General features: G+C 49.7%; 1 protein-coding gene across 11 annotated transcripts in view; it reads right to left on the bottom strand.

Moving 5' to 3' along the window:
* AGAP1 (ArfGAP with GTPase domain, ankyrin repeat and PH domain 1) overlaps window positions 1-15,170 on the bottom strand; it is a 519,827-nt gene that overhangs the window by 106,154 nt on the left and 398,503 nt on the right. For 4 of the 11 annotated variants that reach the window (XM_074364534.1, XM_074364528.1, XM_074364529.1 and 1 more), the window contains one exon: window positions 9,848-10,021. The exons of the other annotated variants lie outside the window; for them this stretch is intronic. In XM_074364534.1, the coding sequence (XP_074220635.1) occupies window positions 9,848-10,021 (174 nt within the window). The remainder of the gene's footprint in view (window positions 1-9,847; window positions 10,022-15,170) is intronic. 11 annotated transcript variants of the gene reach the window in all.

Raw genomic sequence — 15,170 nt, 5'->3', positions numbered from 1 at the left:
GCAAAAGAGAAATTTCTTCTTCATTAGAATAAGGAATTGCAGTGAAATGCCTTAATTACCCAGGAAGCCAGGTAACCGTATGTGACTGCCTTTGCTTTAGAGCGCCAGGGGGAACACCCAGCATTCAGTGCTCTGGGTTTTCCCCCAGCTGTTGGACTATTCCCAGTGCCACGTGCCAACCTCAGTAAGTAACCCTGTGCAGAACAAAACTGTTTAAGGGCTTTTAAGTATTTCATCTACTTTATTTTAAACTGTTAAAGTCATGCATGTAAAAATGGGTCCATTTTTTCTTGAGCATCCCTCTTTATGTGGTGGTTTTCTGGACCACTTTAAAAAAAGGCACATCTTCTGATTCATGGTGCTACTCGGACAGAATACATCCTGTAAACGCGGGAATCTAATTGTATGTGGGGAACAATCTGGAAGATACTGAAATATTTTTATCCTGGATCCTCTCCTAACAATTCTTAAAAACTAAAGTAAGTATTAAAAATTATTTTAAATTTAAATTAAAATACTTCCCCAGGTGTTTTAACCAGCAAATAATTACAACATGGACATCAAGGTAAAAGCCACTTGTTTGAAACGAGGCAGCAGAACAGAAACACGCATGGAGACGATGAGACTGACCAGGGACAAGCGCGAGTTTAACGAGGCCGCCGCAACTGCAGAGAGAGCACGAGTCCTCTGCCGGGAGCACGCGGACCCCAGGGGGCCACCCGCCGCCCCCCAGCGGCCCCCCCCGGGGTCCTCCGCTCCCAGCCTCCTCAGTGAGCCTCCTTGGGTCCTGCCCCCTAGTGAGTTCCCCGTGGTCCCAAGTCTGCTTCCTCATTTCCTCCCAGGGCACTGATCACAACCTGACCTGTCGTGTACTTATCTACTGTCTGTGCCACGTGTCCATTAGGGCAACAGCAACGCTGGGGTTCACATGCTCTTCTAGAACTTTGCCACAGACGGAGAAGCCAATTATGGCCCAAGGGAGGCTGGCAGAGAAGAGAAAGAATGGTTTCTGGTCTTTGAGATTCCGTTTACCCAATGGGCTGCTCATTACTGGGAAGTTACAGAAGAAAACGCAGTTGTTCCCGAGGTGATGGAAAAGCTGACCTCTGTGGGCAAAAGGGACCAGGGAGAGGCGTCCATGTGCCTTGCCTGTGGGACTGCGGCTCAGGGCGAGGGGCCAGGCTCGCTGGAGAATGCCGACCTTCGAGTTCGGAGATGGGTTCCCGATTGGGCGGAGCACGTGATGCTGGGAGGTTCCGGAGTCTCTAGATGGCCTGCGGCTGATCCGTGGGGGCAGGGAGGGGGATCGACTGTCACCCACCCACCAATGAAAGGGAGTCTTAACAAAGACATGTTTAGGATGTTTAAAAAAGAAAAATAGAGGCAGTTTAAAAACACATGAAAGTTGTATGTTTCTGTAATTAAGACGGAGCCAAAAAGTAGATTCACTCAATTATAGGGAATTCTTCCATTTTGTACTTTAGATGAGGGAAGAAGGGAAGGCACACAGTGAAGTAAAAAAAGAGGGCATTTGGCAGTTCTTTCAAAAGCGACACATCCTCCTGGGTATGAACTGGAAAAACCCTGAAGACAAGAACTCAAAGAGATTCGCACGCCAGCGTTTACTGCAGCACCGCACAAGAGCCGAAAGGTGGGACCAGTTCAGGTGTCCGCTGATAGACGGATGGCTAAACACAATGTGGGCGTCCCCACAATGGAGTATTACTCAGCCATGAAAAGGAATGGTGGGCAGACACAGGCTACAGCATGGATGAACCTTCAAAACACGATGCTAAGGCACCAATGGTGCAGGACTCCATGTGTATGGAGTGTCTAGAACAGGCATGTCTGTAGAGACAGAGAGGAGACTAGAGGTCACCAGGGCTTGGGGGAGGAGGAAATGAGGGGTTACTGCTCAGTGGCTGTTGGGCTTCTGTTTGGAGAAACAAAGTTTTGGGAATAGCTAGGGGCAATGGTTGCCCAAAACTGGGGATGTAATCATGTCGATGACTTGTATACTTGAAAACGGCGAATTTTATGTCATTTTTACCCCCACAATTAAAAGAAAGTTTAAAAATTAAAAAAAAAAATAAGAAAGTAAGGGAGAAAAAGAAGATGGCAGTGTGTATGGGAAAAAAGGAAGAGAGAAAGTAAGACAAGGGAGAGAAAGGCAAGAAAAATCTTGCATGGAGGAAGGAGGAGAAAGAAAGAGAAAGAACAAAATGACGGCACTGGAGGAAGAGCCAGAAGCAAAGGATGGAGGAAAGGGAGAGGTCCAGGGAGCAGCGCAGCCTGACCGCCCCTCCTGGTCCCTCCACGACATCGGAGCTCCTGCTTCAGATTCCACGTGCCTGCCCCCTGGGGTCACGCTGTGCCCCGGCATCCCAGGCCACCTGAGTCCCCAGAGCAGCCTTCCCTCCCAGCTTCCTTCCGTGGTGGTCCCTACACACAGACCCCAGTACTACGGAGCGTGACGTCACGTGTCATGCGGTGTACTTGTCCACCTTGACCACGTGGAGGAGTAATGTGGAATACTTTGGGGGTTGGAAAAAAAAGTTCCACCAAGAACTAGACTTCGCCTATTAATTAATGACTTTCTAATCCTCCCTAAGAATTCTACAAGCAAAGAAACCTGGGGAAAAAAAAAAAGCTCCCTCAGGTGAACTAAACTGATTTGTTGTGATCAGAAACAGAAGGGAACAAGTGATGGATGATAACAACATATTAACCCCCAAAATGTCCAAAAAGAAAAAAAACCAAAAACGATGATCTACCGTCAGCATCCTGGACCCATTCCTGGTCTGAAGGAGAAGGTGGCCCGGGGTGGCTCTGTTCTGCCCCTCCATGAGGGCACGTGTCAAGGGCGCTTCTATGCTGTTCAAAGAGAAACGGGGCCAGACCACGTCTCTGATCCCTCCCATCTGGTAGAACAGGAGGAAGGATGCAAACACTGGTCTCTAGTGTTCACGGAGAACCAATGACAACACCAGGTTTCATGCCCTGTCTACAAGCTGTTCAAGAAGAGGTCCCGGACCACCCACCACAATGGCGGCTCCTGACAATACGGGCGCAGAACCAGGTCACAGCTGGCAGGTGGGCCCCTCCCTCCTCCCGGCCTGCTGCAGGAGGCTGACCTTCCCACGCTGGGAAGAAACACTAACATTTGGGGTGGGGGAGAAATTCAAGAAAATCGCTGACTTAAACAGTTTACATTAATTAATGAATCAGCCTTTTCAGGGTAATTACATGTTAATTAAGGTAGGCATTTTGCATTCAGCGATGAAACTGTATTTTCAGGTTATCGGCTCTTTCTCTTTAAATGTGAGCACCAGACTCACTTATTCAGGTAAAATCACCAGGCTGTAAACAGAGCGTCACCATGTTTACCAGCTTTCTGAAGTGACTGCCCTAAACTCGAACGGTTGGCCATCTATGAACTTGGTATTTCCCAATTCTTGTACACATACATTCTGTCAGCCTTTTGAAATACAGGCCAGGGGTAAAATTCTAATAGCTTGAATATTAACATTAAAATTAAGAAATATCCTTCTGACAGCCTACTGTATGATTCTTTGTTTTACAGGAATTTAATCTTTAGGAAAAGTCCTGGAAGAGCCAAGATCTGGAGTGAGGGAAGACTCCTGAAAAGACACACGCGACCTTCCAAAGGGAGGGGCGGCCACTGTGGAGACATAAGAGGCAGAGGCTTCTGGGAGGGTCACCAGAGGACACATGGGGAGGGTTTAATGCGGTGCTGACCTGTAGCAGGGGGTCAATAATTGGGTGCAATTATTATTGCTAACAGATGGTCAACTTTGTTAGTTGCGTGATTTTCTCTTTTTAAGACGCATCACTCAATCTACATTTTGATAGAAGATGCTTTATTTTCATGAAACTGAGAAAAAGAAAAAAACCCTCTATGTGTGTATGTGTGTGTGTGCGTGTGCAGTACGTGAAGTTAAAGATTCTGGCAGGTTCTCCCTGGGCGGCTTAGTAACCGGGCCTACACTGTGTCTCACGTCTGCAGAGAGCGAGCTGAAGAGGGAAATCGTTCCCACCTGCGGGAAGCAAGCACGAGCCAAATGAAAACCAAGTCAAAGAAAAAAGCTACCGACTTATTCAATGAAGAAGTCGACTCAGGTTGCTGAGGTGCAGTTGTGCAATGTGAGGGCTCCGGCCCTGGTGTCACCCCCGTGACGGAGGACACCGGGCACCTTGGTGGGTTCAAGATAGGTTTCTGGAAGCACCCCGCACTGATCACTTGCTCTGGCGTATCCAGTTCCTCCCCTTGCACGCAAAACGGTGGGAAGAACGGTGACATTCGCCTAGCTGACGACTCTGAGACAAGACTCTGAATTAAGAGCACAGAACACGAGGAAGAAAACCCTCGGTTTATAACATTTTCTCTTACACACATCAATGTTGGCTGAACTGTGTCAGCTTCGTAATGAGCAGTGTTAACAGGATCATTCTGGTAGGAACGTGTCCCATCCTTTCCAACACCTCTAGGCCTCGAGATCACCGAGGAGAGGCACACGACTGGGTCCACCGTGAAGTGACAATCCTGCTGGACGCAGGCAGCAAAGTGCACCAAACCCCGCCAGGAGGTAACGCATCACCCTTTCCTACAGACGAAAACACCTCCAGCTAATTAATGCTTTTTGCCGAGATGGAAACTGACCAACACTGACCTGTCTCCCCGAAGCGTGGAGCCTCACCTGGACACCGGAGCACAGCGGCCCTGCAACTGAACCCGTCCTCCAGGCTCAACACGTGTGCTCGGCGGCAAAGGCGACGACATAGCTCAAACGTTATCCAACGTTCTCTCATTAAAGAGAAATTAGACGGAAACAAAGGAAGCCTAAAAATTGACTAGGAGTTCAGATGCTCTCAATGGCTAATGTGTCCATTTTTCACCTGCAGCCCTCTCCAAATGCAGTTTTGCTATTAAGCAAAACCCAAAGAAAGGTAATCAATTCCAACTAAAAAGCACTTATCCTGGGAGGACAGTGTGCACGGCACTTCAAACCCCTGGCCGCCTGCCAGAAGCCAGACAACAGCCATCAATGTTTCCGACTCGGCGCGGAGCACGGGGGCCATGCGTAATTGACTAGAAGATGGGCTAGAACTGTGTCCAATCAGCGTGTGATCAGAAACGCGTGGAATATTCAGCACCACTTGATTACACGGAGGCTCGTCCTTTCACTCTCCTCATGAAATCTCTTCAAGGTCCAGAGTACTGTAATAAGATCATTACTGTCAAGCAGTACGAATCGCAGGCAATGAGTCTTGGGAAAGGAAGTCATACTTCACAAGCTCCCCTGGTCTCTCTCTCTCTCTCTCTCTTTTTTTTTTTGTATTTTACTGCATGCAGAGGCAGCAAGGCGACGAGGTGGCAGATAATGATCACATCGCTGTGTGGTAACTAGAAAGGCACTTTTAAGAAAAAGCAGAGAGACATCAGCTTAAGAGAAACTAAAACATTTTCCCGTTGCTTTTTTTCCTCCTTAAAAAAAATTAAATGGAATTAAACTGTGTGCAGTAGTCGCTTTCATGAACTCTGATATAATGTCATTGAATTTAACCCATTTGAGAGATTTTCATATGGCAGCAAAGCCCATTACCCCACAGACAAATGGCCAATTTTCTCCATGTCCTGGGTACAAAGGAAGCCTTGTTAGGTTGTGTGTGTGTGTCAGCGGCGATGCCTGAAGTTTCCACCATACCTGCTTCTTTCATTGGCGATAACACCCTGGGCTTAATACCTGGTGCCCGTTCTACGTCTGAGCTGAGAAAGGGGTGGGGTTGAAAGGCGCGTTAGCAAAGGTTCCGAAATAAACACACAGAGCTGATCTCAAGCCACACCTGCTCCGGAGCATTAATGGCACATCTCAATAAAATGAGAGCGCGCGGCCGTCAGACCCACTGGCAAGCTGAGGCAGACATCTGATGAATACTTAAATCGGCAGAGCAGGGCTTCAACGAATGATGGGGGGCTTCATAGCTCCCCTCCTCCCTCCGACGGTCCTTAAAAATGCTCCCTCCCCTTGTCCAAAAACCCACAAAGGATATCATCCTCAGAACTAACATAAAAACTGGGCTGCTGGCATCTGAGTTAAATATCCCTAAGTTCAAAAAAGTTAAGTGATGTCCCCTTGTCACACAGACAGAGTTCTCTAATCCTGTGTGTTCTAATTGTCTGCAGAAGAGCTGAAATAGCCATCCTCGTCCTTCACTGAAACGTACCAGTGTGTGTGAGCACGTGCACACATGCACACGTGCACGCACGCACACACACACAAACACACACACCAGAAAAGCAACACTGTTTGCAAGGAAGCCATGTCACAACAGGGCTTCTGAGAAAAGAGGCTGAGATCAAAACTAGTCACAGAATCACTGCTTCCAAGTTCTCAAGGGCAATGGTGGGGGGTGGCAGGCTTGTCCCCGCGGAGCTGTGATAAGGCAAAAAGGACAACACGGAGGGAGAAGTGGGGCCAGAGCCACAGCCTGCAGAAGGCTCCTCCTGCCGCCCAAGCCGCTGAAGCCCCTTCCAGGAGGACGGCAAAGGTGACAGGCAAAGCGTGCAGACCTCCCAGTCCTACAGGTGTGATGTGGACCCCAAATTCACACTCACCTGCCCATCTCCCTCAAACTACTTAATTTCACTGAACCTCGGTCCTCATTTGTGAAAATGGAGGTGAGCACCTGCCTGCCAACACCACTGGTTGTTTGAAGGATGCAAGGGGTAACATACCTTTCTTCCTTTTCTTTTTTTTTCTTTTGGGGGGGGGTTCCTTTATTTAAACAGAGGTACTGGGGGTTGAACTCAGGCCCTTGTGCATCCTGAGCGCATGCTGTACCACTGAGCTGGACCCTCCCCGCAAGGTAACACGTGTTTGAGAGCAGGCACCGAATCGCAGCTTCTTGCCTTGATGCTTAAAGATGTGTTCTAACAAGGGGGCCAAGACCCTGGGGAGAGCGGGGGGCGGTGCACAGAACAGGCATGACCTGCAGGGCTGTTTCTGACCTGAGGACCGGGTCCGGGAGTCCCACAGATACCAACAGTTACGAGGTTTTACGGACCGAATGTCCGTGTCCTCCCAAAGTTCACCTGTTGAAGCCCTAACCCCAAAGTGATGGTACTCGGACATGAGGGCTTTGGGAGACAGTCAGGGTCCAATGAAGCTGTGAGGGTGGGGCCCACAGGACGTGGTCAGCGGCCTTACAAGGAGAGGCGAGAGCTCTCTGTGACCTGAGGCAAGGCCACGAGTACCGGCCGAGACGGCCGAGTCTGGGGCCAGGAGCCCAGCGGGCTGGGACCTTGCTCGTGGACCCCCCCAGCCTCCAGAACCAGAAGAAATACCTTTCTGCTGTTCTAAGCCTCCCAGTCTGTGGTGTCTTGTGTCAGAGCTGAGCAAGACACAAAGTGCCCGTGAAGTTTTATTTTATAATTCCCACTTGCCAAACTGCCTTTACATAGACTGAGATTTGCACTCGGTCACCATCTTTTGTTTGTTTGTTTGTCTGACCTCTCTAGGAAGAGGAATGAGATAAAACACTGCCTAGTTTCACTCCTGTCGGGGCCGAGGGGAAAGATGCAGCGTACTCAGCTAGAGCTTCTGGATGGAAACCTCCCAGCTGCTTTTACCTCCTCAAGGCCCCTGGACGTCTGTGTGGAGCGTGCGAGGGCCTGGGGGCTGCATGAGGCGCAGACACGAGAGATTCAGACACGTCATCACATCTGTCTTCCGAACATTTCAGTCTCACTTTGCATCCCGGTACCTTTGTGATGAAATACCGGCAGCAAGATGAAGGGACGGTTAGAACACAGCAGTCAGAGGCATGAGGGACACGCACGCAGACGCACGTGGCCCCGCCCCTCCTGGACCTTGTTCTGAACCGGTCACATCCCCCCTCGGGTGTCTCAACGTCATTGCTGAAGTCAGCGGTGTCCAAAGACTGATGGCTCTACCATTTTGCGCACATCAAGAGAATGACGTTGAGAGGTTATCTTGGAACCCCCTGAAATTCAGTCGATTTGGGGTCTCCCCACCCCGAATTCCAATCCCAAGGTGCCCAGAGGAAAGCGTGTCTCCTGAGTCCTGCCTCTGGGTGGCTCCTGCAGAAAAAACACCTCTCAGTTTAGGGCCAGCAGAAGGAACGGGGGTCTGCTGCACATCTGCACGGCTAGCAGGGAGCTTGAGAACAGAGCGCGTCTTTCAAGGGCGACTCCACTCTTTGGTAGGAAAGGAGACGAGGAGGCTGAGTGGGTCCTGCTGGGTCAGGAGTGTCCCCAGGCCCCCGGAGCTCCACGCCGTCTTACACCAAGCTTCCTCACGTGTTCACTTTTCATGTTCTTTCCTATTTGGGGAATAGCAATTTCATTTTCCATACGAAGTGTGAACGGCTCCCCCTCCTGTGTGGAGCCTTGGGACCCAAGATGCTCGGGGTGCCTTGGACTCCCTGTGCAGGCTGCTCGAGTAGTCACGGCTTGTCCAGAGATCTGCTTTCTCCACTGGACAGTGGGCATCCTGAGGGCAGGGGCCACCTCAGTCACTTTTACATCCAGGACCAGGCAGAGCTCTTGGCCTGCAGTAGATGATTAACACACTTTCATGGAACTGAATCTAACTCTCTTTAGTTTGCGTGTACTTAAAAAAAAAAAAAAAAAAAGGACCAAAAAAATTGCTTCTCTTGTTGTCGGCTCATCATGATGGGAATCCTCTGTTCTGCCTTCTCCTGCTGTGATCAACTCATCTTTGTTTATTTCCGACCTGCAGACTTCCACAAAGGATCTGTGAGCACTGACAGCTTGTGTGTGTTTGTGTCGGAAGGACTGAACCCTGCGGGAGGGCTTTCGAGTCAACTGTGCCCCATCTCTAATGTCAACGTCTAGGGTAAACCCAGATCTACTCAATTTGAGCAAGTTCCTTCTTGCGGAAGCTGGAGTTACAACCCGAGGACTGTCTTTGGAAAAACGATCTGGTTTGTGGGGAGGAGGCCAGTCCATCAGGACACACAGTGTCGCCCCTAACTTCCGGCTCAAGGGCGAAGAAACCCAGCCTACCTGGCTCCCTCGTCACGGTCCACGTTACTGCACTTTAGGGGTGCCATCCAGGAATACACTCCCGCTCGCTCTAATTAACCGCTCAGCTCAGCGATTCAGATGCACCAACCAACTAGCTCACCGACAAGGACGTTCAGTCAAGAAGTCCTGTTGTCATGAGGAATCAGCGTTGATTATGGAGTTTTTATGGAGAGGGTTAAGGAGACTTTTTACTTTCTTTCCTTTCACTGAAGGTAGCTGCCAAAATGGAAGCAAGGAGGCACTCACGTGTTCACCATCACATGCATCATGGAGTAGCCAGCATGGGGACGGGTGCCCGAGGAGAGAGGAGAGATGTGAGTATCACAGTGATCAGGCTGTTAAATCACGAAAGACACAAACTGCCCTCCCCATTTTGCCCACGACGTGCAAAATCCCCAAATGACCAACGATGCCCCAAAACGCACGACACTCGTCATGACCCAGTGGCCGGCCGCAGGTTAACCTAAACTTCAGTGCACCTGTGGACTGCTTTCTTGTAAAAATGAGTATGCAGGGAAAAACTGTACAGTGCCCCTGCCTAATTCCCCATTTCCCCTCCAAAGCGTCTTCCAAAATAACAGGTAACTAACTGATTACAGCAACATTTGTTCTCTTAGTACCTAAGTGAAAGCAAACCTGTTCTGTCACTAATTCAGTCACTACCACTGCTGCTTTCAAAGTTGTTGTAAAGAGACGGCATTTAATGAAAGAGATGCTTCTGGCAGCGTTTTGTTAAATAAGAGAACCATTATGTACCAAACCTGCAGGATCTAAAGTTAACTTCCATAACACGTTCGCTTCCCCTGGCTTTACACCTCAGTGCCGTTTTGTCTTTCTTCTGGACTGCCCACGCCTCTTTTAAATATTCTCCTGGACTCTTAGGTACCGTCTCTGGTGCAGGTCTTATCTTCGTGTGAAGCTCTGAATGCCCTGGGGTGAGAGAGGAACTGAGTTTTATTTCTCTTCTCTCCCATGGAGCCAAACACACAGTGCTTCCTCTCTGCTTGTTGCTTAATATTTGATGAAAGAATGAAATGATTCACAGTGTCAGGTTCTCCTTTGGAAGAATGAAGGAAAACAAAGCACCATCTGACCTCTGCAGCTTGGCGTTTAGTGAAATTTGTAAACATGCTGGAGGCCTTGCCTCCGATTGCTGAGTGGGTGCACCTGTGATGGGCAAGTCTTTTTTTTTCCCCCCCTGTAATAGAGACAGGGCAGTTGTGACTCTTCCTCTACAAGGTAATATTTCAATATACAACCAGGATCAACCATACAGTGGTTCTGTAAAGACCCAGAATGAACGACCAAGGGATGGAAATGCGCAGCATAAAATAAATTCCCTTCTGAGAACTTCAGAACAAAGCACTATGAACCCAAGAGACAAAAAACAAAAAACCCCACAACAACAACAGCATTTCTGCAACCCTCTTGTCAAATAAGATTGTCAAATAACATTGGGTAAATCCAGACCAGCCCTGCATTTTTTAAAGAAAGACCTTTGCTACACAGCTTCTCGATATTATGATCCATATAAAAGTCAGCGTCTTTACATGGAATCTGAGAAATATCAAGGAAGCCACTCTGCCTGCCCCACTCCTAGATTCAAAAGCCGCTCCACACACCTCAAAGACTTGCTTTTTGCCTGGTGGAAAGAGTTTGAGGCAGAGAATCAAGAGAAAGTTCTGTCACCTACCAGCAACCTGACCCTGGACAAGGAAGCCATTTAACCTCTCTCCACTTCCGCCTTTTCACTGGGGAAACAGGGAAATTAACACTTGATGCAAACTTGCATGAATGTTACAGAACCAATGAGAACCACTAGATCCCGGACCACGGAGCCCACTGGTACACTTCAGCCACGGCAACCCCACTCCTGGACCCTGGAGGAGAAGATACCCAGAAAGGATCACGATTCAAAGGCAATGCCGAAAGGCGGCAAGTCATTAAAGATCTGCAGATCCCCACTCCCGGGACCTCTCCGCGCACATACCCTTCAACTTGGCTCTGGTCACGAATCCTGGGCCCCTGGTGCTGTCCCCCTCCCAGAGCCTGGATTCCACTGGTCCCATCAGTGCCGTACTTGCTGCAGGGGACCAGGAGCCCTGCTTCTCAGGGCAGCCCCCACTCTTAACAAAGTTTTCCTTTAATATCTGAACCCAAATCCACCTCCGTGAAGCTTTCTCTGGCTGCTCCCAATGAAACCCACCAGGGCCATCCAGGACCAGTCGGGACCGTCTTCCCATTGCTCGGCCACAGGTAGGGTGCTCCCACATCACCATCCTTCTTCCCACGTCTGAATTTGCTTTTATTGGTCTATAATCACGGCAGAGATCAGCACTCAGAGCTGAACATAGCCATTTTCTTAAATACAATCATTCTGAGCAAATCAAATCCAATTAAAAAAGAATGTCAGTGATATTTTAATATCCAGTAGTCTATTAAATAGGAATGCAAGTAGTATTTGGGATAAAGAAGTTAATTTTTTTTAAAGTTTAAAACCGAGTTTGGGGGAGGGTAACAGCTCAGTGGTAGAGCACATGCTTAGCATACATGAGGTTTTGGATTCAATCCTCAGTCCCTCCATTTAAAAAATAATAATAAAGTTAAAAAATAAAAAACTTAATACCAACTTCACATTTTTAATGGTAGAGGATGTTGGTTTCTAAGAACCTTCTTTCAAAGTTAAACTCAATGGTGAAATGTCGTACTTCTGACATTTTAAATTAACAGTCTCCTGGATAAAAATATCACAAAGCTGCAATAGTATTACAAAAAAGGGCCACAGAATTTGAAAAGCTCTCACATATTTTTAGAGATGGTGTACATGCAAAGGACAGATCTAAACCTGGAGGAGCCTCCTGGTAGGTGGCCAGGGGGCCGGATGCCCAGTGACGCAGAGTGTGCTGGAGAAAGGCCCTCTCGTGGTGGGCACAGCAGAATCCCACCTACCCAAAGGCCCGCCTCCCGTCTTGGCCCTGCCAACAGCCAGGCACACACCCCCTCTCTGAGGCGCCTCTGCTTTAAATGACATATGATGTCACCATCAGGAAGTGGAAGCTCCCCCACTAGCTGGCACCTCACACGTTCTCCACACTCACCTAAGGACGGTGCTGGAACACGCGACAAGTCGGACTCTTTACATGAAAACACTGGTTACATGTGAACCCAGCGACCAGCCTGGTCATCAAACGTCTCCTCTGTTAGTCACCGTATATGCGAGCCAATCAGGTCGCCGAGTCAGAGCTCGAAATACTTACAAAGGGATTCCTCAGTCACAGTTTCTGCTCCTAGAATTTACTAGACTCACTCCACTCACTTTAAATTGTCAATATGAGAAAAACGACTGTTCTCCTTAATTAGGTTACAGCCTCTTCTGCCATCCTGGCAGGACCAGCCTTCTCCTGCAGGGAAGAGCCAGCGGTCAGCACCACAGCGCGAGGGCGGCGGGGAGGCCACGGGAGGAACGTCCCCGGTTCCACCGGGTGCGCTGGGTGCCGCCACCTGCACGGGGAACTGCCGGCTTGTGACGCAGCACAGGTGCTACTGCTTACATACGTTGGCCTTTCCCTCCTGAAGAAGCACGCCACCAAGGGAAGAGATGCCCGGCACCAGAACCCCCGCGCCTGGGTGACAGCCTAGGACCACTGTGCGGGGCCCCATTTTCGGGCTTGGCTGGGGGCCAGCAAGGAAGTGCATTCGGGGAGCTCGGGCCCCTCCCTCAGCGGGGCCCAGGCCAGGCCCTCGGGGGCCACGGTGGACAGTGGCTTCCGGCCTAGCTGCACTGATGAAGGTCACGGACAGACGTGCTCGGGGGCCTGTAAGAGGCTCCGTGGAAGGCGTGAGCAGCACGCGGCTGTCCCTGGCTCACCGCCACCTGCCCTCCGCCCGCCCCGGACGCAGACCTGGGTGGCTGGCTGGCAGTGTCAGCAGCTCCCACACTCTTTGGCTTCTGGTCGGGCTGGTCAAGGAAGCGGCAGCAGGGACCGGAACAGGGAGGAGGGAGGTTAGATGCCTCCCCTGGGCTCCCTCACCCTCTGGGTCACCAGGGCTGCACATGTCCCTCTGTTGAAGGACACAGCTCCCGACGGGAGGCCTTCCCCAGACACCTCCCTCGCTGGCCACTCCTGTTACACCCCTAGGGTCCCACAGCATCCCTGAAGCCCTCCCCACCCCTGTCTGCGCCCCTGCAGACAGTCCCCTTGGAGACTCCCATCAGTGACCCAGTTGGGGGCGCCATGTTTTCCCCGATGGAATTAGCTGACTTTTGGTGGAATTTTGTTTTTCTTATACTCTAAAGAGATCTGAGTCTAGTCATCTGTTCCAAGGGGATATGTCAAAAACCACATGATCCAACTACCCTACAGACTTCATCTAGAGAACTTTTTGTATCTGCGATTGTAACTTTTCAGAATGAGGCCAAGCTAAAGGGAATACACTGGTAAGTCATAGTGCCTTGCAGGAAAGAGAAATGGAAATTTTTTTTATCATTAAAATTAAACAACCCTCTAAAAATATACAACTAGCTTTAATTTCAAGAACAGAATGCTTAGTTTTGATGGTTTCCACAATATTCTTTGATTAATAGTCATTAAGAATATTAAAAAACATTGTACACTATTGAACCTACACTGATCTCAACTGTAGGATGCATTCTGACTTCAGAGATGTTAGATGTGAAAAAAACAAATGTGTGCTTTGGATACAATGAATAGAGCCTGTCTCCCAAGAATGACTCATGTAGAGTTTGGTAGGTAACTCTCTTCTGGGGACAAATGATACATTTTCTTTTCTTTTACAGAGAACTTATTTTATTTCCTTCTGGAAAGATGTCATGGCCATGGCATCTCAGAGACAATACTCTTACCTGCAAAGGGAGGGACACTTTCTTCTCTAACCCTCAGTGTTGAACTTCTGAGCACGTCACCCTACTGGTCATCACTCACGGGAGATGCTGTTGTGGTTTGCACTTTGGGGGCTTCTCTGGTGCTGGGAGTCTGTGTCTGCGTCACTGCCCCGGCAGGAAAGCCCTTAAATGATCGGGCCCACGGTTGCTTCGGGGTTGAGGACCTGACCCAGCCTCGTCCTAGGCTGTTGCTTGGCTCACAAGGCACAACCCCAGTAGCTCAGGAAGCGGACTGGAGACATTGCAGGCGTCCAGGAAGCTCACAGTCACTGCGCACGCTTCCTTCAAACTCACTGGAGGGCTGGGACGCTGACGTGAGCCGGCAGCCCAATTAAGGATGCAACCACCACTGATTTACTTCCAGGCTGCATCTTATTCACGCAGTTTCCACTCTGTCAGTAGGTGGGTGGAATAATTAACAGGCATAACATGTGTGTAATGTAGTTATAATCGGGGGACCTGATAAGCAGTTTCTACCAAGCAGTGCCTTTGAAATAAGTCACTGATTGGAAACACAGGACAAACATTCTAAGAAGTTTATCTAGGAAATGGGCATGAGACCCTCTCGTAAAGCAAAGCGTACTCTTCCCCTGGACACGCGGGGCGTATGGTCCCCGCCCTGGTGCGCGGCCAGCCTCCTTCCTGATCTCACCCCGTCCTCTGGCTGGCGGGGTGCAGCCACTGCTGAGTGGCCAGGTGCCTTTTGCTGAAGGTGTCTGAAGGAGTCTCATCAGTGCTGAGCACCCGGGGCCCCTGCTTTTCCGATGGGAAGGTCAGTGGTGCCGGAGGATGCTTTGGTCCACAGTCATTATTTTTCACCACTGCTGCTCTAACAGAATCACCCTCGTTTGCCCTAACAGGAGAAAATGGGTTTTTATTGGCTAAACTTGTTAGCAAGATGCTATGGGAGGCAAAATGGTTAAGAAACGTAGTGAAGAAGGGCTTTCAGACTCTTCCCTGCCCCTGGGAAAGCCCCCAGGAGCTGCTGGACACTCTGACCCTCGGTCTCCTCACCATCAATGAAAATGCCACCGACCGACTCCCAGGAGGACCGCAGATGACACAGCGCACACGCCCTAAGCTCTGGCCCTTCCTTGCTAATGCACACACCGCGCGTGCACGGGCTCGTCTCTGGACGTTGGGAGGGAACAAGTCCTTTCTTTAACCCCGCAACGT

The sequence above is a fragment of the Camelus bactrianus genome, chromosome 5 (assembly GCF_048773025.1).
Source record: "Camelus bactrianus isolate YW-2024 breed Bactrian camel chromosome 5, ASM4877302v1, whole genome shotgun sequence".
Lineage (NCBI taxonomy): Eukaryota > Metazoa > Chordata > Mammalia > Artiodactyla > Camelidae > Camelus > Camelus bactrianus.
This window is presented reverse-complemented; position numbering and strand designations above follow the sequence as displayed.